Source organism: Lipophrys pholis (assembly GCF_963383615.2).
Source record: "Lipophrys pholis genome assembly, chromosome: 12".
NCBI lineage: Eukaryota > Metazoa > Chordata > Actinopteri > Blenniiformes > Blenniidae > Lipophrys > Lipophrys pholis.
Genome location: NC_137641.1, coordinates 7,186,156 through 7,208,481, shown reverse-complemented (window position 1 = coordinate 7,208,481; position 22,326 = coordinate 7,186,156). Strand labels below are relative to the sequence as shown.

Sequence of the window (22,326 nt, the reverse complement as noted above, 5' to 3'; positions counted from 1 at the left end):
CATATTTACAGCGAACCTTCATTTCATCTCATTTCCTTCACATGTAGACATTCGGTCCCTCCACATTATTTACATGATTCAGTTTCACCAGGTGCCGTAAAAAAAAGAAGAAGAAAAAAAAAAAGAGGTTTACGAGCATATCCTCGTCATCAATCTGAGGATACCTGTCAAACTGGGTTACACTTCAATCGTCAGATAAGACAAGAGTTAATTATTTAGAAAAAAAATCCAACACTGAAAGGTAATAAAAAATAGCTGTATTAGATGTTTGTTAGAATTTTTTAAATCCACGTTCCGGATATAATCAATATATGAAAAAACAGCTGGAAACGTAACCAAAAGGTGGGAATGTGCTGGACTTGTAGGGTTTCGACGTCATGGTATTTGTGTTCAAGAGCCGGATGCGAGTATGCCTTTCCCCATACACAAGTGTGAATATTAGTAAAAAATTGTCTGCTAATGAGGACTCTGGGTCTTATTCCTGATCTCTGTCTGTGCACGTGTCACTGAGATTAAATGGAGTCGTCTTGAACCCACAAGCAAGCGAACCCCACGCTTCATGGACGTTATATACAAACCATAATATCGATAACATTTACATGTTAAGGTCATTAAGAAAGTAAGTATGTACACTCTGTGTCAGCATATAATCAAAATCTTCTCTAAAGCTCTCAAAAATCTTCCTTTTGGTGCTTCAAGTACGAGTTGATTCACAGAACTGCTGACAGGGGAAAAACTCGTATCAGCAAGAGTTTGGATAAGAAAAGCTACACTTGCAATTCACTATGGCAGGACCCCCATCGGGACCCCAACCAGGACCCCCCGATCCCCGCTGGAAACCTGTCTCCCGCTGCAACGTAAAAAGTAAAGTCCACCCTTAGTAATCCAAAGCTGGAAACATAACTGTATCTAACCCGCAGCGTCTACAAAAAGGTTGTGCACCTTCAAAAATGTCTGAATTGGTCAGAAATAATAATCTGATATGCATTTAAGTCACAAATATAGACAAACGCTGAAACTGAGACCTCCACTTCCCATACTGCAGGATACTTAGGAAATTCATGTTTCCTCCATCGCACACAGCAGCCCCAAACTGTGATGCTCCCACCGCCGTGCTTCAGCATGGTGACGTATGACAGCCGAACGAGTGAAACTCGCCTTACTTGGTCTGGGAAACACAGTACGTCTGTTTTTGGATCGATTCTCTTCAGATTGATTTGCTGCTGGTCGGCGTCACCAAATCCTCCACACCTGATCAAGTGGCACTAATACAGATAGTGGTGTCTTTTTAACAGTTATAATAACAAATCAAGTAATTTAAAATGCCTTTACTTAAGAGTTACACTCACACGTTTGATAAAAAGTACTGATATTGTATTGGTGATTTCACAACAGGAAGGAGGTGGTGCTATCAGAGGCTTCTTGTGTGATAATTCCTAACTGCAATGAGCTCCTCTTCTTTCCAAGCAGCACCGTGAAGGTTTAACATTCCAAGTGCATAAAATAATCTGAAGTGCTTTGGTGTTATCAAGGAAAACACACTTGTGACTTCAATGTCCATCAGATCACATTTCAGGACCATTTCAAGCAGAAACGTTATTTTTCCTGCCACTGTAAGAATCTGAGGATGTCCCTCTGTCAGCAGCACTTTTTAATAAAGTGACCTTGATATAAAAAATAAAGTAAAACAGAATGAAGGAAGATAAGTCAATTCAAGTTGATAGTGATTTAAAAAAAAAAATTTAAAAAAGCTGATTTGAGGTAGTGTGAAGGGGACTTAAATCTGATGAGGTGGTTGGGTTGAGACTCTATTTCTTTTTGGTGTAATTAAAAGTCCTGTAGCCTCCTAAATTGGGTTATTTTATGTTGTAAACCAATTTACAAATTTATAGAGCAATTAAAGACATTTAAATGTATATTAGTATGAGCGTATATATATATATATATATATATATATATATATATACGCTCATACTAAGCGTATATATATATATATAGTCTACCTAGCCTGTTTCTTTGAAAGGCTATAGCCAGTGTGATGCATGTTACTGAGAAATACTAATTGCAAAAAAAATGTCTGTCTTCTATCTTGTTCTGTGATGAGACGTTCCTGTGAGATTAGAACCGATCAAGGCGGATTGCAGGTTGTTGGTTCATCTTTTAACTTTACAAGCAGGAAAAATACTTCAGTATAGTAACAATAAAAATGGTTGAACTTTTCCCCAAATGGGAAAAAGTAACGAAAAAAAAAGAAGAAATCAAATACTGATCGTTTGGCTGCCATGAAAATGCTGCACGTGTGATTTCCTTTGTACATGAACCAAATGAAACATCAAAATACAGCTTAAAAAGGTAAAGTCACCTTTTTCTGTTTATCACAAAAACAATCAACGACTTCAAGCTAGAAGATGATGGATGTTCCTCCCACACGCCTCCCGGAGCAGCGTCCTCTTCCTCTCGTTAAAACCAAAGACGCCGTTGGTCCCTCTTCCCGTCAGCCGAGTCCTCCTTGGTCTTGCCGTGGTTTTTGGCCAAAACAAACATTGATCCCCGCCTCCTCTGTCCAATCGTATGACAGCACCCTCCTTGCTCCCGCCCCCTTTTCAAGGCGTCCACAGCTCTCAGGTGGTGAAATGATTCGTTAGCCCCGCCCCCTTGGTGGAGAGACACAGCGACTGGAGCGTGTGGCCGCCATCACCGTCCTCTTACCATTAAAGTACACTTAGTCCGGCCCTGAGGCAAAGAAAAAACTCTCCCCACCCGGTTCAACCCTCACAAAAAAAGTCACACACGTCACAAAATGAGCGCTACCCCAGTGGTGCGTTCACCTGTCCGTCAAACGATGCTGTCCTGCAGCAGAGGCTCGAAGTCCTCGTCACTGGTGGCGGGCGGGCCGTCCTCGTCGCCGCCCGGCAGGGGCGTGTTGATGTGCACGCCTGCCAGCGAGGACATGGACTCCTTGCTGTCGGGGCGGGGCTTGTCGCTGAGGGACAGCTGGGAGGAGGAGGAGGAGCAGACGCTCTTCTCGGGGATGAAGAGCGCCACCAGGAAGGCCACGACCACGGTGCACGCCCCCAGCAGGAAGGGGGGGCCAGGGATGAGCGCCCGCTGGTGGGGAGAGAGGAGCACAGGCGTTTACCTCCCATCATGTTGGCAAGTACTGCAATAATGTTTTTATCTCAATTCAGACACTTCAATGTATTTCAGCATGAGAGGAGAACTACACTACTGCATCTCTACCCCCTACCTGAACCAGGGTTTGAGCCCCTCCCCCAATCTGTCTGTCTGTCTCTTCCTTTTCTCTCCTCAAAGATGTGCAGTTGTTACGGTTCTCTTGCACCTTTAAACCTGATTTCCACTCAGCAGTATGTGCCACTGCAGTACAGTACAGTACAGTACGGTTCAGGTTTTCATGGTTGTGGATAGTAGTGAAAATACTGTACCCAACCGTTACCATTTTTTTCGTAACCACTCCATTGAGGTACCTAGCACATCGGTATGGTTCCATGAGGAGGAGCTACAACGCAGCCGTCTGGACAAGCTGCAATAAACCCTCCCGTTGTTGTTCTCATTCGCCGGTTTGTGCTCACTGGTTATTATGTTAACTGGGTTTTTTGAAATGTCGCGCTACACTGCCCCCTGGTGTTCAGACGAGGTGCAGACGCTAAAATTATGAAAAAACAAATGGTAAAAGGATTTCACAAATATAGCGCTTTCTTTACTGCCCTCAAAGTCCCTTTACATTGTAAGTCACACACACACGCACGCACGCACGCACACCAAAGTTGAAATAGTTTGGTTTGTGTGTAATAAATCTGAAATGTATGAAAGATTCAATTTAGTCCTGTGAAAAAGAAACATTTACATCGTGTTGGAATTTTTGGAGATGTACCTGTACGTTTCTATAAACTCCTAAAGATGTATAAACATATGTTGAGGTAAATGGAAATGAGGTTTGATGAGCCTCATTTTAATGAGCGTTAGATTTATTTGTTACCACCGGGATTCCTGACGTACGTTGATTTGGAAATACGACAAGTCATTCTCAGTTCAGACAGAAAGAAGCATGTAAATGAAGCGGCGTGTACCTCTGTGGGGCTCTGCAGAGGGATGGGGTCGATGTTGTACTCGCCCTGGATGGGGTCCATGGTGTTGAGCTCCACGTTGAAGAGGAAGAAGATGAATCCGTACAGAGCGGGGCCCAGACCGTTACACAGGCCCCGGATCCCTGTGATCATGCCCTGCACCACCCCTACATAAAAGACAGCAGCTCAGAACAGAGTGGAGGAGGTGGAGGAAAGAGGAGGGAGGAGGAGGAGGAGAGTGTAGGTTCATCCTCACCTTGTTTATCAGGATCAGCAGACTGTGACACCAGAGCGGACACTGCGGGGAAGGTGATGGAGGACATCGCTGCTACAGCACCAGCTGCCCACATCATCCTGACACACGCACACACACACACACACACAGACACACACACACAGACACACACACACACACACACACACACACACGCACACACACACACACGCACACGCACAGTTAGCTCAAGCTGAATTCAAACTAGATTTTTGTCAAAATGAAATGGAACTAATCGGAAATGCCACCAATCTAACATAAAACTATAAAAATCCTGGAGGTGTATTCATCCTCGCTGTCTCTGATTTCTGCTGTTGTGCACACGGCTTTGTGAAGTGTTCGTCTCACCCTGAAACACTCATGACATATAAAGCAAGTGCTTACAACTTTCTACTTGCCCGAAGTTTCATAGAAATTTCTAAGCTTGGGGTAATGTATGAATTGGACCATTAAATACATTGGAATATGTTTATCTAATTGTTTTTCGAATAAACTTGAGGTACATTTGACTCCAATTAAAAATGACTAAACAAACATGATAGGATTTCACAAATAATTTTTTTTTAAATTTACACTTCTTTCCATGAGAGTCAGATTCTGACGTAGTACTGAAACATCAGAGTTTATTTACATGTTTAATTTATTTACACATTAACAGAGTCATTTCAATTACCTCAGAATAGTTGAAAACAACTGTCTGTATTATATACAAGTACTGCATTACTGATTTAAAGGGAAGAATTATTTTCTTGTGCATACTAGAGAATTAATGACTAGTTTTAGATAAAAGATAAATAGTATCATACATTAAATGATATTATTCAGTGACTAGAGTACACCAATAAAAAAGACACAAAACTGATGCATGACAGAGTCCAGTAATGTAGAACACAAACTGACAAAATGTGGATCCAGTTTGTCAGTAAAATAGTTTGAAAACAAGAATTGAAGCACAATTCATGAATATTCAAATGTTCTTATTACAGGAGTCTGATGGAGGGACAGCTTCAGGGACTCGCTCATCTACACTGCAGTAGGGAAGCACCGAGCCACGTTTTTTCCCTTCCGATCCGATCCTGATACCCAAATTTGGATATCTGCCGGTACCGATACGATTCTGATACCAGAGCTCTGTTTGCTTTAATATCATTGTTATTATTGTTGATTTTATATGAGGCTGTAATAAACTCCTCTCTACAGGCAAGTATGAAATGTACTAATGTATGCATGTATTCTCTCAAAAGGCAACTTGAGGTTAGTATAAGGTCAGAAAAGGAAGCAGGACAAACTATTTTTTGGAACTTTTCTTCTACCTTTTCTAACAAAATGAGCCAAAACACAGTGTGGATGATGATGATGATGATGATGATGATGATGATGAACAATTAAAACAAAACTCAAATCATTCTCTAACAAAGGGTTCAAACTGTTCAAACATTATTACTGAGCCTGAATATAAATGTGAATGGAAATGCTTGAAATTCTTTGATCTGTGAACCAAATAGCATTTGGTGCAAAAAGTGCATCAAATAAGAACATTTTCAGTTTGTTTGCATTTAATTAAAAGGACAACTGTGGGGTAGTCCGTAGCCAAACATTTTAAAACGCTCTCATCTTCCTGGATGAAATAAGCAGAAATGACGAGGCTGAGGAGGAGGATGCTTCTGGTTTGAACTCACCACGGCTCGGATCCGAAGCCGTACCAGGCCAGCTGAAGGATCTGGAAGCCCAAACCCAGCAAAACGGTGTTTTTATTACCCAGAGTCCTCATCAGCAGCGTGAGGAAGAGCGTCTGAGGACAGGTGGAGGAGAGAAACCTTAAGTCTGCGTCACTTCAGATTAAAAGCATTATCAATCAAGTGAGTCCGCCTGCACTTTGTGTGCAGCTCAGATCCTGCTGCAGAAACACAGTCAGATTTATCAAAATATACACCAGAAAATATATGACACTTGGTCATATCTTGAGGTAGAAGGTGTATTTCATCAGAAGTCAGTACTTCGGAGAGCAATCACAGCTGCACATAGTTTTTGATAAGTCTCTATGAGCTGCCACATCTTGCCTCTGGGATTTTAGCCCATTCGTCAAGAGAAAACTGCTCCAGCTCATTCAAGTTTGATGGTTCGTGCTTGTGAGCAGCAATCTCTCACTCTGACCACAGATTCTCAATTGGATTGAGGTCTGGGCTGTGACTACACATTTATATGTTTTCCCTTAAACCAGTGGCGTGTCGATTCAGCAGTATGCTTGCAGTCGTTGTCCTGCTGGAAGGTGAACCTCGGACCAGTGTCTCAGTCCCTGCTGCTACTGGTACTGTGGGGATACCGTTCTTGGGGTGACGAGACTACTGGATGAACACCAGACATTTTTGCGAGGCACTGAAGAACCGTGAAGAGCGTGTGAGGAGTCACCTGAGCCACGATGGACAGAATTCCCACCACTCCGATGAAGACAGCGATGGTGGTGGAGGAGAAGTTTATGACCTGCAGGGGGAGACAGAGAGTCTTCAACCATTTGCATCCATTGAAGCAGGCCCCCAGTGTTGTTCTTATTTCAGCTTTAATTGTTTGACAGACTGTGTTGCATCTTGTTTGTATAAAAAGTGCCGTTTTGTCCTCAGCTGCTGAAATATGTTGTTTTAAAGAAATGATGCGTCTCTATTTTTAGAAATCGTGAATGTTTAAACCGGTTTTCCTCTTCAGGTGACGCCATGACAACACAGTCGGAGCTGAACTCAAAGTGGGAATTTTACACCGAGCTGCTCAGAGGTCAAAGATGTTTGTGTTCACAGGTCTTCTACACGTACGAGGAGCAGAAAACTGTTTTATATTAGAGTTTATCTATAATGTATAAGCTGTTACTGTATTCAGCTGTACTTTGAATATTTAAAGGAATAAAGTTAAATTATGTAAATATATGGCATTATAACATTTTATTGTCATTTGATTGTTAACATTGAAGCTTTTCTTTGGTGCTTCATAAATAAGGATATATAAAGTATGTTTGGACTGTATCCTGCCGTATATTTATTGACAAATTAAAAAAAATCTCTTCATTCCCTATGAGCAGCCACTTTTAAGAATATATCATAGAGGATGAGTCTGATCATCATATGTGAATCACCTTCATCTTTACAATGTATTTATATTATATATATTATATATAAACCTTTATACGAATTGCAACATTCCTGCTGATGCTCATGACATCAAATCAAGTTTGGTGACAAAAAAGCTGCGAGATCCTGGACAAACAAGGTATTTCGGCACATTTAATAAATGATTTTAACATTGTGGCCACATTGTGGCCACATGGTGGCGTAGTGGTTAGTAGAGTTGAGTGAAATCCACATTTTGATAGGTTAGCCTTCCCCACGTGTTCCTGGTATACCGGCACTAATTTAAAGTCACTTTAAGTTCACACTGTTTTCTCATTCAAACATAAGTCTCTCTGACGTTATAAGGTGAAACGTTTTACTATATAACACATTGTTATACTTATTTTTATGTTACATGAAGTGTCCGTCGCTCAAAATAGTCTAACTTTAGTTTATGAAGAGAGACGACAGAGCCCTTCCTCTTGTGAATTTACCTGGATAGGAAACGTCTGCAGAGCTAAATAATATAACGGTAGTTTCCTCAGATCTAAGACATTAAATAATAAAAAGACAATAAATAAATAAACAAACAAACAAACCAGCAGTGGCAGTGGGCATGTAGGTGTGTTTACATGTAGTTGCATGTAGGAGAAGCACTGCTTCGTTCATGAGACTGTGGCTTTCTGTCTATTTGTCTATACAAATGGACGTTGGTTTACTGTGTTGAGGCTCTGGTTGTAATTCAGCTTGATTTTTGTGTCGTTAACTCTTCAGTTGCCAGCTGCATGAAAAGGCCACAGCAATATTACGGTGTAGTCTGAGGGCGCACTCCGTTTTCTTCCTTTGGAGCTGAAATGCATTTGTAATTGTTTATTCTCAACGAGTTGTCAGTCCTGAAGCGTCTCCGAGCGCAGCAGCAAGATGGTCCGCCGTTCGGCTTTCAGGACAATAAGTTGTCTGGAGGCATTTAGATTCAAGTTTCCACTCAGGTGTAATGGTGTGATCGGTCAGCGGCATAAATGGTGTCCCATTAACTGACAACCACATGTCAGTAGTGAGAGAATAACTGTCTTTAATCTCTTTTCAAACTTTATTATATAACTCTGGCTGTTTTGGAAAAAGGTTTCCGTCCAGCATCTCACCTGTCTCAGGTAGAGGAAGAAGCTGGAGTACTGGCCGGCCTCGGGCAGGTAGGACAGGAACACGGTGATACAGATCAGCAGGACCGTCGAGTCCTGACCCACTTTCCTCAGAGACTGCAGGACGGACACACACACACACACACACACACACACACACACACACACACACACACACACACACACACACACACACACACACACACACACACACACACACACACACACACACACACACACACACACACACACACAAACACACCATCAAACTGTGAGTATGTGTGGATTTTTACCAGCATCTGGGAACAATTTCATGTCAAAAGCACCTTGGGAAATATTTCTACTCCTGTTTGCTCTTGTAACCACGATTAAAATCCAAACTTGGCCCAGTATTGTTTTTTCCCCGCACTCCTGTTAGTTTGTGAAAGCATCATGTCACATGACATAGTCACATGGTTTCAATCACCCAATCACACCCCAACAAAGCTCTACAAAAGCTGCATGGCTTCATTCTCCTCTGTGGTGTGGGAGAGAAGCCGAGGGTCAGTGGCTGCAGGGCCAAGTTTCCAACCAATTTACTTTCATTCACACCTTTTGGTTCTGAAATGTTATTTTCTAACTTCACCGGTTATCGCGTGTGCTTTTGTGACTCAACTGAATTGGTGAGTTTGAATATGATTGATGTGATTTTGTTGTTTGACTGTTAGCATTAGCCTCCATGCTAGCATGGTGCTGCTGCCAGCATGCTAATGCTAACATTCGTGATTCGGTATTCATCCTTCATCTCGTACGCCAACAGGCAGATGATTAGCATGCTAATATTTTGTAAACTTGTCAAGATGTATTCTAAAGATTTGAGACCTTTCTAATGTAATTGTGGACATGCTCGCTTATCTTTTCTCAACGCCATTTACCACGCTCCTCTGTCGTTGCTTACGGCCCTACCAGTTGGGGAAACACGGACCATTGGTGTAGGTTGTTCTGAGCTAAATTGTTGAACTGAAACCTCTGGTTGAAATTGGAACTTTGTACTTTGACAAATGCTGGTACTCTTATAAATATTATTTTGTTCACCTTATTTACTTAAAATATTTCCCCTAAACTGAATTTGTGGTTCATTCTTATGTACTGCTCCTGTCCTCCAGGCTTTAATGAATCTGTGTGCTGTAACTTTATAATTCATTCACATCCTTCATGTCATATTATGCAACATGATCTGTTGGCCTGGGACATGCTGTCAACAGGAATTATGAAAAAACTGATGTTGCATATTGTGATGAAGATTGAATATTTGTACTCTAACTGATTTATAGCAGTGACTTGAGTTTTTGTTATGGAAAAGTCGTTTTGTCTCCTGAAGTGTGATTGGTGCAGTCTGTGTGCCAAGGCTGACCTGTGTTACCACTTCCTAAGCTTCAGTGTCTGGAGGACAGACATGCACATGGATCATTCTCAAAAACGATTGTTTATATCGGCTTATAAAAGGCTGATCTGTTTATGTAAACTCCTGAACGATCTTGCTGAGGTGCTATTGTGACATTTGCAAGAATAAACTATCGAAGATGTCTTATAGTTTTCAATTGCTTTCAGTCGGACTCCCGTGTATTTTGTTTCCTGAGGTTTTACATGGAAATTCTCCTGACAGTTTTCTAACGGTTGCTTATTAGCCATGTGAGCTTCACCTTCCAATTTAGTTTTTGAGTGACGACTTCTCTCAAATGCTTGGAAAAACGACAAATACTTTTATTTTTCTCCTTTGAGCTGCAAATAACGTGGTCCTTACTGCTTCTTTAGTCTCGGTGTAGCATTTTTTGAAGGGCACTGACAAGTCGATCCCACATTTTGCGATAATATCCACATGAATTCTTTAAATACATCACCTCAATAGCAAATGAGCCCAGAATGTTGTGTTTTTTTTTTTTAAAACAATGAAACTGATCCCACTATGCACCACAATTGTGCATTCTTTGAATATAGAGCTGCATGTTAAACATATCTGATAACTCTGCAGGTTTAAACTGACCCCCAGCTCTAAAACGAAGTGTGATTAACTCTACATACTGCAGATGATTAAAGCGCTGTTACTCGGACACAGATGAGTGAGGGTGACTGACCGTGAAGGGGTCGGCCTGCTCCCAGGAGATAGGGGCGCCCCATGTGTTGAGCCTCATCTTATCGGGCAGAGACTCCGGCACGGCCAGCAGGATGAAGCAGATATCGGCCAGGGCGATGAGCGTGGCCACCAGGACCACCAGGTTGTCCCCGTACCAGGCGGACAGGTACGCTCCGATGGCTGGACTGGTCACCAGGCTGGCTGCGAAGGTGGCCGACACCTGGAGGGAGGTCCACAGGTGTCAACCAAGCAACACCTCATCCATCTTTCTGAATTAATCACAATTTGCTCTTTTCTTTCGATTTCAAACTGAAGCATTTTGAACTTGCACAGCAAGGAAAAGGAGCTCAAGTTGATGTGTCGCTATGGGAAATGGACTTCACTTAGGTACTGTAGCTCAGTATCTAAGTGACTGGCTGGCTGCTGTAGCACAAAGCACTTCACACTGTTAAGCCCATCACACACACATTCACCCACACACCAATGAAGGCTGCTGCCACCGAAGGCATTGAATCCGTCCATTGGAAGCTATTTGGGGTTCAGTGTCTTACATGTGGATTGGGCAGAAGGGGAATAGAACCTGCAACCTTCCGACTGAAAGACGCCCATTCTACCAACCTAGCCAGAGTCACCCCAAACGTGCACAGCTCTACACACACTTGACCATTCCTTGTTGAAAACTGCTGTATTTTGAATTTGACATCAGAAACATTAAAAGTTGAGACAGTTTTCTTTCTTTTCTGACGTCTGTTTATAAAGATCAGAAGATTGTTCTCGGATTCTTGTGTGATGAATGATTAAAGCTCTAAATGTTTCCTCTTGGTAAATTAAGGCCTGCAGGTTGTCGTTTAACATGTTACTGCAAGATGACAGTCTCCTCAGAGGTAACCTCAACATGCCTTTCAGAACTGATGGAGCGTCTCCAGAAGTCGAAGCTGCGCACACCATGGGCACTAATGTAACCTCATACCATGGGCACTAATGTAACCTCATACTGACTTTACTGAAGTGTGTGCTGATGGATGTTTGTTCTTCTCATCATTCTACATCGGAGCTTCGGATCTTCTTCATACTAACATGGACTGTCCAGTGAACTGTGTGCACCGACACTGGTCTGTTGTTTTTCAGGCCAAGCAGCGAGTGTTTTCTATGAAATGGTAAAATGTCTGTGCAATATGTTCGTCACAATCTATTGGGGATAAAATATATTTTTATGAATGAAGCATATAATTCAGGTCATTTAGATGTAAATGACCTTGCTAAGTTCTTCACTTTGGGGTTGTAGATCATCAGTACATGTTGGGAATGTTATGGCAACATTTGTTGGGCCTTAATGAGAACCGATTCTTCACATGACTTTATCTTACCCCTGAAAACCAAACATGATCTGCAGCTCCACAATGTAAGTGGAACCCTTTCAGATTTTGGGCCTCATCAATGGAAGAAATGTCAAACATTTCTTTTCATTCGAGTGGTTCCATCGGGCGGGTAGACTTTGTAGAAAAAGGAGTTCCTACCAGTCCGTAGGCTGTACTTCTTTCTCTTTCGTTCGTCACATCAGCGACGTAGGCAAAGATAACGGAGAAGGTGACGGAGAAAGCTCCGGACATGGAGATCATAGCAAAGTACCACCTGAAGGACGAGAGGAAATCATCTGAGCTCAGGAGAAACGAGCGCAGTTGTCAGTGTGTTGATGTGCAGAGGTCAGTGGCGTACCAGGGGCTGAGCCTCATCAGCGGGATGGGAGCGCAGGTGAAGAAGACGGTGACCAGCAGGAAGGAGCGCCGGCCCCACACGTCCGACAAGGCTCCGATCAGAGGAGCCGACATGAAGGACAGCAGGCCCTGAAGGAGGAGGACAACAGGATGACTGAGGGGGGGGGGTGGGCTCACACACCATGCAGGAACTTCAGTTCACGCATACAGCCTGACTTTTGTAGTTCAGATCTTAGTTTTGTACCTTCTCACCACATGGCCTCTGTTTGGAGACGAGTTACATTGCTTTCGGTGTGTTCAACTACTTGAGTTAGTTTAACTTGCTCTTGGGGTTTTAATCACATTTATTTAAAGGAAAACATCCAACTTTGTGTTAAACTTGGCCTAAATGATCCCAATCTGGAGTCTCTCGTGCTGTTTTGGTGATTTTAACCCTCAGAAGTCTTTGACTTTTTAGACAGCTTTTTCCAAACTTAAATTTTTCAGTGGGAATTAAAAAAAAAAAAAAAAAAAAACTAAGTTCAGATTTTATCTCAATTTCCCTCTACAGATCATTTTCGAGCTATGATGATAGAATGCAGAGCGGCAACTTGTGTAACATAAAATCTTTTTGCTTGAATCCAGGAGCGATCACTGAAGCTCCTGAACCAACAGGGCGGTGAAACTGCAAGATCTCTGCATAACAGAGCTACAGAGCCGTTACTGGAATAATGAGTGCCTTTTCTGCTGTTTGACAGGAGAAAAGTCTGAAGTCCTTTCTGCTTCCTTGTAATATTTCTATCACTGTATGGAGCGATGGAAGCTTTGCTTCTGCTTCGTGGAAACGCCTGAAGTCAGTTGTCAGATGAGAGCTTTTCATAGATAAGGTGGTGAATTGAGCTAAATATATTTTACGCAATGATCTGAACTCCACCAGGAAATGTGAACAACATAGGTTGCGAAAGATTTTGAACACGACATTTGTCTCTGAAGCTATGGTTGTACTACAGTACACTGGATCAGTAGCTGTAATGTGAGGTATTAAAGGGAAGGATCAAGTTTCATACTTTCACACCCTGAATCAGTCCGTTCATCAAGAATGTATGTTGAGGAAAAGTTTCATGTAAAACCTGCAGGTAGAGAGAAACAACTTGGTTCAAAACTACACAAGACAGTTTCAACACAAATGTCTAGTCTAACAGGGAGGATGGCATCACAGTGTGCAACAAGGAATTCACAAATAACCAAATCGGTTCAAGTCGTCGTTTCACTTTAATGCTAACAATATAGCCACAAGCTAAGGTCAAGGTTATTCTTATTCCTACTTTTACATTTAACTACATAAGACTGAACTGTAGTAGAGAAAGAATGACAATGTGATTCATCGCAAATAATTACAGCACTCCTAAATTAATCAGATTAACTTCTTAAATCGAGTCCCACAACTATTATACATCTGGATTGTATCTTTCTTCTACAAATGTAGATTGAGTTCAGTTCACAAAACCCTTCTTCTCTGGAGTGAACGGATGAAGATCGATGGTTAAACCTTGGTTTACAGTGATGGTGTGTAAAGTCTGTCCCGTTCTCACCGTGAGCATTGGCGTGGTGAGCAAACCCCAGGCGAAGAACTCCAGGAAGATCACCACCACTGCGTGGTACACACTGGGCCTGCCAATGCCCTGCTGCTGGGGAAAACACACACACACACCACACACACACACACACACAACCACACACCACACACCACACACACAGAGTCTTACTTTACCATCACAATGTACCTTCTGTGACTGACCACATCTTAACTACAACTCAACATTAGTGATGTTTCCTTCCCTTGATCCCACAATAGGTGGCTTCAGGCTGGGTTTTGTTTGAAGTGATTTAGACGGGCTCCTCTCTTGTTTCTTGACTGTAGTTCCTGACCTTCAGACTGGTTTCAGCCGGCGATCAAGCTGATTTCACACTGGGGGGGGGGGGGCTTCTGACCATGCATTGATTTCTAATTGTTTGTAAACTGGCTGACGACTGTTGGCAGGATTAATTTGCTTTAATTCAAAGCTGATAACTCCTCACACCCAGTTTCCAACTCTTACTGCTTACTCAGCGATTCCAATCTAAGCTCTAGGATGGCTTGAAACATTTGCTGTGCTGGTTTCCAGGGATACTTTTCATTGCTAGTCTCTGACCCTCTTTCGTTCTGGTTTCCAACCCTTATTTGTGCAGATTTCTTGAACTCTGCTCCGGTTCCTGAACCCACATTCTGCTTTCTGAACCTTTGTTCTGGTTTCCAGCCCTTTTCGTTCTGCTTCTGGCCTTTTATGTAGGCTGGTTTCCGACCCTTGCACTGGATTCAGACTGTTGGAGGGAGGTGAGGAAGGGCTGATCGCCTCTGGCAGAGGAAGCAACGAGAAAGCTGAACACACACGGACCTGAAAGAGGCAGGTGTGTATGCGTGAGTTTAATTAATAAAACAATGGTGTTTGGCAGGACTGGCTGCGAGCCTCTGTGTCCGGAGGGCCCCCTGCTGCTGTGGCTCCCCGGACGGGACACAGGTTGGCGGAGCAACCAACACTGCTGCAGTGTGACGGTGGTCTGCCCCCGGGAGGAGGTGGAGCTTGGGGTGGCCGATCTCTACCCGGAGGAGTAAGACGGGGCAGGCGGGGGCTCAGAGAGACGTTGTAGCCCCCCCGACACACCAGCACCAGCTAGGAAGATGCTCTATGTGTGGGCGACAGACTTTATTGTGACTCTTCATGCTGATTTCAAACTGGGTTGTCTTGAACTGGTTTAGGGCTTTACTGGTTACTGACTGGTTGTTGAGTGACTCCAGGCTGGTTTTCCATTGGATTTTTAGATTGTTTCTGCTCTGTAACCGGTTTCCAAGTAGCTTTTTTTTTTTTAGCTTTTCAGTCCGATCACTATGTATTGTTTGGAATTGAGTTTTCTTTCTTTCTTTGGCCGTACTCATTCAGCGCTCTATCCAGTTTCCATCTGGTTTTTGGATTCCGACTGTTGCGACAATAGAAATGTTAAGAATGACATAATTCAACATCATCATTTTGACATCATCAAAAAAATGGGTGTCAGGAACCCGGGCTTGGCCATTTCTTGATTTTATTGATGTCGCACGATCAGAGGGAACTACTGCTGGATCTCACATCAGTGTGAGGGGAATATCAGACTTTGTGCGTCGATGAGTGAAATTTTTCAAGGAAGAATATTGAGTAGAAATGGAACCTGGCATGGGTATAACTTTGCTCTGTATGGGTGAGGTTTTAGCACAAGTATATAGTTAGTTATGCTCGTTATCTGTCAAATTATCCACTTGATTCATAAAGCGCCAGAAGGGATCATTAAAAGGCGGACAGGCAATATAAACGATCATGTCGCTGTTACAGGTAAGAGGACTATGAAATCAACCCTTTGTTGAACAATGTGGCACTCTGGTTGATTAACCTGCACTAGAATCAAAACTAGAGCATCCAACACGTAATGAGCACCCGCCTCCTGACACAGACGCTCAGGATTTAGGTGATGAAATGGACCACTTTCTATCTTTAGGCTGAGTAAATGCAGATTCAAAGCACTTAGAGTGCGTTAATCTTTGCAGCTGGTTCGGACTACTGATTTCATGTCAGCAGATAAGATTCACAAAATCATAGAAGTATTTTCTTTTTAAATTATATTCCAATTAAAGCAGCGGAATCACATATTTGGCATATGCTTCAGCTGGGACACCAGAATTTGGAAATGTCATTTGTATGAACTAATTTATGTAAAACTATTAAAATGAAAAATATCAAAGCTGAAGTTTGTGACGCCACGTTAAAAACAGGATTTTGGGGGACAGGGGGCGCTAGTGAGCAGCGGCATGTGAGGCGTTTGTCTGAGCGAGCTGGAGTCCAGCGTGAGCGCGGACTCGGACACGATGGCCACGACGGACAACACGGTCGCCATGCTGAAAGCGGAAATCGCTCCACTCCGCCCGAGTGGAAGAAATTGACGGGGGACGAGGTGGATTTAGTGTGCGTCTGCTGGGGATGAAAGGTTTTGAATCGTGTGAGGGACGGCGGCCGACTGTCGACGAGGGAGGCCCTCCCAGAGTCGTCGTGATCAGATTCCACTACCTACAAGAACGGGATGAGGTCTTCTGTACAGTGGCTCATTCGACCCTGCAAGAGAGCAGTGAGCATTTTCCCGGACTAAATTGTGGCGAAGAAGAAAACGACCTTCGCCGAAGCCAAGCGTCTACTTCGGAGCTGCCAGAATATCAGGTTTGGTGTCTGGTTCCACGAGGGGCTCCGCATCACCGACTGGAGGCGGTGGAATATATCAAATAATAGGGACGCGCGATAACGACGGTACAGATGATTATCGGCTCAATGTTGGGGGGGGGATGACGTTGCGCAGATACGTCTGATAGTGTTTACAGGATCCAATTACAAATAGCCACCATTGCTTTGTTTTCGCTCATTTTCAGTTTGGCTGTTTCCTCCGTGACGCTCCCTGCTGTCGTCGCCATTACGTTATATTGATGTGCCGACTCAAACACCGACCATGTGGACATCTTTCACTGTTTTCATTGCACTATGCTTGAATTTCACTGCCGGACTGTGCACATTTTCGCCTGTATCTGCGCCATTTTGAATGACTGCTTCTCCAAAACGCCACCTAAAAATAGTCTTTCTGTCTTCCTGCCCTTGTCGAACAAAACTGTGGTATTGTAGCATCATGCGCCGCTTCATGTGGACTTTAGTGACACAGACGTCTTGTTTCTGAGCGTCGTGGCACGGAGGCTGTGTTTAAATCTATAACCACATGTCAGATCTGAAACCAATCCGCCACTAAATGTGGAGTTATGGACGATTGTGAGCACGTGGGGAGGACACTTGTGCAGCAGGTGGACTCACTACTAGACACCACTCCTTTTTCTCCCCAGCTCATCATTCCTTCTCCAGGAGGAGAAGTATAATTGCATCGTCATGTCTGGATGTATATTTTCTCAGAGTGCAGCAGGTCACACGGCGGTTCCATCCTCTGTCCCTGATGTTTCCCTGTCATTGTGCTCAGCTCTGCCCCAGAAAACACTTTGGATGATCAGTGAGACACGTGAACGCACACGGGAGGATATTTAACCCGGGGCGTGCTTTATACATTAATAACAGGAGTGAATTAATACGCCGCAATCTATAATCTCACACTGGCTTCTCACTGAATAAAGTTTAATCTGACTTAGTGAGTCCCCGACCGTTAGGTGCAGTGGTTCTGTCAGGTCATGTCATGTATGGTTGTGGGCCAAAACCGGACCCCCAGAGGGTCCAGTCTGGGAGGGGAGTGCAAACTCAGTTGAGTCAGTGCTACATTTTTAGTTGCATCAGTATAAAAAGAGACATTTCTCTGTATTTTCCACCAGGATAGTGTTTAAAATTGGCATGATGTTGAAATTGTACTTATTTTAAATGATTATATTTCCATGTATTGTATTTATTTGCACTAAAACATTTGGGTTTGTGCATTACTGTGCTGTCACTCCTTGGTTTGATCCCCTCCAGCGTGTCCCTGAACTAATACAAGTTTGGCACCAGTGGCTTTAACCCTATACCATCGATTGTTTTTTTTTAAATACATTTTTAAGTCTATATGACTTAAGTTATAGACTTTGCATGATTATATTTCCCAGACGTTTACTGCCTTTTTGCACATCTTATTTCATGTTTGAATTGTTCGTATGCTGCTTCTTTCTGAAAAAGTATCTGAAAATAGTCAAATGTTTTACTTTCAATTTACATCTTCCTAACAAGCAGCTATTTCGTCTTTTGTTTTAATTGAAAAATGTCCCAAAAAATTTAATAAATTGCCCAATATATCGGTTATCAGAAATTTTTATTCCCCAATATTGGAATCTGAATCGGCCCCAAACATTCCCTATCAGCCGCGCCTTAATTACCACCAACTGGTGCAGCCACGTGTTAGTTTAGTTCTTATTTACTATGAGTACATATACAAACATGATGCATGACCAAACCCAGTCAGTACAACAAGTCGGTACATCAATGAGTTCACTTCAGCAGCAACACCTTCAATCAGCCGGTGATCAAACTGCTTCACCGTGGGCGCTGTGTTGGCACGGCAATGGCTGAGGAGTATGAGAAGTAGGTGGTTGGACTCATGAATTCATGAATAGAAAACGGGACTATTCGTGGTTGAATCATCTGTTGGCAATGACGCAGGTTTGTTTGGCCAATCAGTATCGCCTTACTATCACACAGCCATTGGGGAGCGATTAGGTAACGATTTTCCGATTCGATGACATGAGGCCACTTTTTTTCGCCTCCCTAGAATGAGTATTTTCACACATGGAAAGAAAATCTACTTGATTATTGTGTTTATCTGGAGGTATACTTCCTGGTTTACTCCACTGGACACTTCTGTAGAAAAAAAGTCAGATTTACAACACTGCCACCTAGTGGCCAAATGGCAATTTTTTATTTTTTCTTCCTGGTTTCCTCTGTACGATTCATCGCAAACAGGAAGACAAATAAGTCAAATAAAAAGGAAAGTAATCATACGGTAATGGCTTTCTCATTATAAGATTAGCTTCCAAAAACTTCTCAAATTCTGCCGAGTCGTAACTACAAGATATGTCGAATCAGCAGATTCCTGTGAATAAATGTCATTAAATTTAAAGTGCTGTGCCGGTAGAGTACGTCCCTCAGTGTCATCACTCTGCCCTTTGTGGAACATTTCACTTGAACTCACATTTATCGTCCACTTGTGGAATTTGAAGTAAAATAAGTGAGACCTGACATGAAACCTAAACACCCATTTCCAAATAAAATACAATTGGTGAGAAAAGTGTTTCTGAAACGAGAAACAAAACAAACAGAATGAGACTTTAACCGTCAGTCTTTTTACATCGCCGGGCCGTAAACAGGTATTTAATCCAGAAGTGGGGAATTAAAACTCAAACTGATACTTGTTTGATGATAATCACATGACAAATGATGGAAATGTTATGATAAACATGGAGGCTGGGACTGTTGGTGGTACGTCTGGACTCTTCATCCTTCCAGTCAGTTAACCTTGAATATACAATAAACTATGAAAAACTGACATAAATATTATATAGTACAAGTATGGTGATCAATAGCATGGAGGCAATATTTCATAGCAATCTAGTTAGAATTTTTTGTAATTCAGAGATTAAATATGAAGTATGTGTGAGTTTGGTCAGTATGATGCTCTTCAACATATTCCATCATGTTTAAATGGTACTTAAAGAGTTTTATTTTTATTTTTTTTACACTTTAAAGTACTGGCGTTCCAATTGATCGGCCGTCGATCATGATCAGCCAATTTCCATGAAAAAGTATGTGATCGGCGTATGCCAATCAATGCCCGTCACTGCCGAGCATAAAACCGATCAGCTGTCGCACATACTTTGAACCGTGTGTGTAGAGTGTGTTTCTATACGTTCTGTGAGATCGATGTAAAGTTTGTAAACTCTTGCAACACATGCAGCAGAAAAATACCATGCGGGGAAAGCGCGTTAAAAGGCTTCCACAGCAAATTTAATATGACATTTAAAGAACAAACACCTGGTGGAATATGGCGAGTTTGAGGGTCACGGCAGAGAGGCTACGACAGACGGGTCACCAGGCCTGGGGTGTGTGGAACACGGCCTGCAAGATGTGTGGAACACGGCCTGCAGCAGGCCAGCCTTCATGCAGTGCCGTCACAGCACAGTCACTTCAGAGTAACGGACAGAAAATGATGAAGATCAAGGAAATGTTGGATATTTATAAGTGGATCTAGTTATCAGCAAACAATTTAATAAGCGAACGTCTCTGTGAGACGTCAGGTTTTCTGATATCGGGCAGATGGTCATTGGTATTGATAGTTGTGGTGCATCCCTAATCAACTTTAAAGTCAGAAATTATTCTCAATAGTCTTCAGATAATTATTTTCAAATAAAAAAAAGGTTAGTAATCTGATCTTCAGTAAATTCAGTTTTATTCTTGAAGTTAGTTTCTCATTGGAAGGTCTACCACCCAGTCACCTTAAATGCCAACTTGTGAGTGAGAAACAGACTTCAATAAAACACCTAAATACCCAAGTTCCACATGAACAGCCCGCTGTGGTAACGGGGGAATAGCATCACGGGGTAGTTTGATTTCTATCTTTACTTCAGTTCTAGACGATACCAATGAATTAGTTTTGATGGAAATTCATGTTCGTCTCACATTTTCATCAGATCGCTGACGTGAGGGGCTTCGACAGTGTTCTAGTGGACGGTGGCGACATGAAAGTAAAGAGCACGTTAGATCTGCTGCCTTCTTTAAGTCTCTGCCTGCTCAGGCCTGTTTTGGCTTCTGGTCGTTCGTCACCACTGCTCTCCTCCTGATTCTCCTCCCCAAGTCTCTCCAAGTCTGTCGTCAGAGCTCAAGGTGACGCCGTTATGTTCCAGTATCAGTCCTGAAGGAGGAAAACTCAGCCATGAAGGAGAGAATGAAAAACAGGCATGATGATGATGATGGTGCTGATGATAGTGATGATGATGGTGGTGGAGGGAAGGAAAGAAGGTTTCTGTTGGCTGCTGTGTTAAAATGGACGCTGAGTGTTTGGATCAGAGAGGGAGGGGAGGTGATTTCAGTCGGAGGATGTTATGTAACAGATAATGGATCTTCATCCTCAGCAGCCACATTAAAGCTGCTCGGCTCCATTACAAACACACACTCACCTCCAGCCATTTTAAAGCCTCTTCCTCCACCTGCACCATCACAACATCACGAAGAGTTGGGAGGAAAAAAACCTCCACATATACCTGAAGAATCCGGAATAACCCTGAAGGATCCGGAATAAACCAAAAAATAATCCGGAATAAACCTGAATAATCCGGAATAAACCCAATAGTCTGGGTTATCTTGAGGGATCGTTGACTAAATATTTAAAACACATTGCTAGGTCGTTGAATAAAATATATTAAGTGCGACTGCGGTGAGTTAATGAGCAGGTTGTTGATTCTGATCTGAGGGATTGAAGCGGGATCAACAATAAGAGACGCGAGGAGATGAACAAACTCCTCGATCTGGGTTTAATCTGTGTAAAATGTGTAAAATGGCGGGTCGCCACCCACCGCGGCTCCGTCCTTCATGATGATCTTCTTGACCAGCACCACCCGGCCGGTGGTCGCCGGCGGCTCCCCCGCCATCTCCTCGCACCTGCCGCGGGTCACTAAGCATCCATGACGCGTGGATATCTGCGCGTCTCCGGGAGCTTCCAGCGTTGCTCCGTGCGGGGCTCCGGAAAGCCGAACCGAACCGAGCCGAGCCGAACGGACAGCAGATAATTCCTCAGAGTCTCCCGGTCCAGGTCCGCTGCGGTCCGATATTGATCCGTCCGACAGCCCGCTGAACGCCCTCTGGACTGTGGAGCACCGGACAGTCAAGCTGGAGCTGAGCGGGGGGCACTTCCGCTTCTCTTCACAATAAAGGCACCATTTAATAGAACAGAATAGGAAAAACAAGAGTAGAGTACAATAGAATAGAATACATCTACTTTATTAATCCAAGAAGGAAATTCTTTCAGGATTACTGTTGCAACAACACATCAGCAGCAGGGTAAAACCAAATTGTGTCACAGTGGTCTAATCCCAGCTCGCGCTCCCCATTAGTGGGTGAACAACGCAACGCGTGATGAATTCTGCTACACAATGATAGGAAGAGTCGACATCGAAGGATCAGCCTCGGCGTACCTGTCCGGGTGTATCTGCCCTCAATTCATGGTTTGCTGGGATCGCTTCCATCGACACGCGACTCTGCACAGGTTTAGATGGTTCCCAGTGATTCTCAACCAGAGAGCACATTGCAGAGGGCACAGGGAAACATATAATGATCTATTTTCAAGATGATAGGTAAATA

General features: G+C 43.1%; 1 protein-coding gene across 1 annotated transcript; it reads right to left on the bottom strand.

Moving 5' to 3' along the window:
* Window positions 1-2,140: 2,140 nt before the first annotated feature.
* Window positions 2,141-21,828, bottom strand: mfsd14ba (major facilitator superfamily domain containing 14Ba). Its single transcript, XM_080477245.1, has 12 exons — window positions 21,543-21,828; window positions 13,993-14,085; window positions 13,468-13,530; window positions 12,423-12,550; window positions 12,224-12,338; window positions 10,708-10,926; window positions 8,597-8,710; window positions 6,769-6,840; window positions 6,039-6,151; window positions 4,342-4,439; window positions 4,089-4,252; window positions 2,141-3,108 (listed from the first exon to the last, which is right to left on the bottom strand). Exons 1-12 carry the CDS (start codon window positions 21,615-21,617, stop codon window positions 2,836-2,838), a joined length of 1,527 nt encoding a protein of 508 aa, XP_080333371.1. The 5' UTR covers window positions 21,618-21,828; the 3' UTR covers window positions 2,141-2,835.
* Between the last annotated feature and the right edge of the window lie 498 nt (window positions 21,829-22,326).

Excerpts from the sequence above, each read along its gene's own strand:
- mfsd14ba (XM_080477245.1), bottom strand. The coding sequence starts at position 21,617 with ATGGCGGGGGAGCCGCCGGCGACCACCGGCCGGGTGGTGCTGGTCAAG. Across the intron at positions 14,086-21,542 it reads TCATGAAGGACGGAGCCGCG|CAGGGCATTGGCAGGCCCAG; the intron begins GTGGGTGGCGAC and ends TTTCCCCAGCAG. Across the intron at positions 4,253-4,341 it reads TGCTGATCCTGATAAACAAG|GGGTGGTGCAGGGCATGATC; the intron begins GTGAGGATGAAC and ends TCTTTTATGTAG.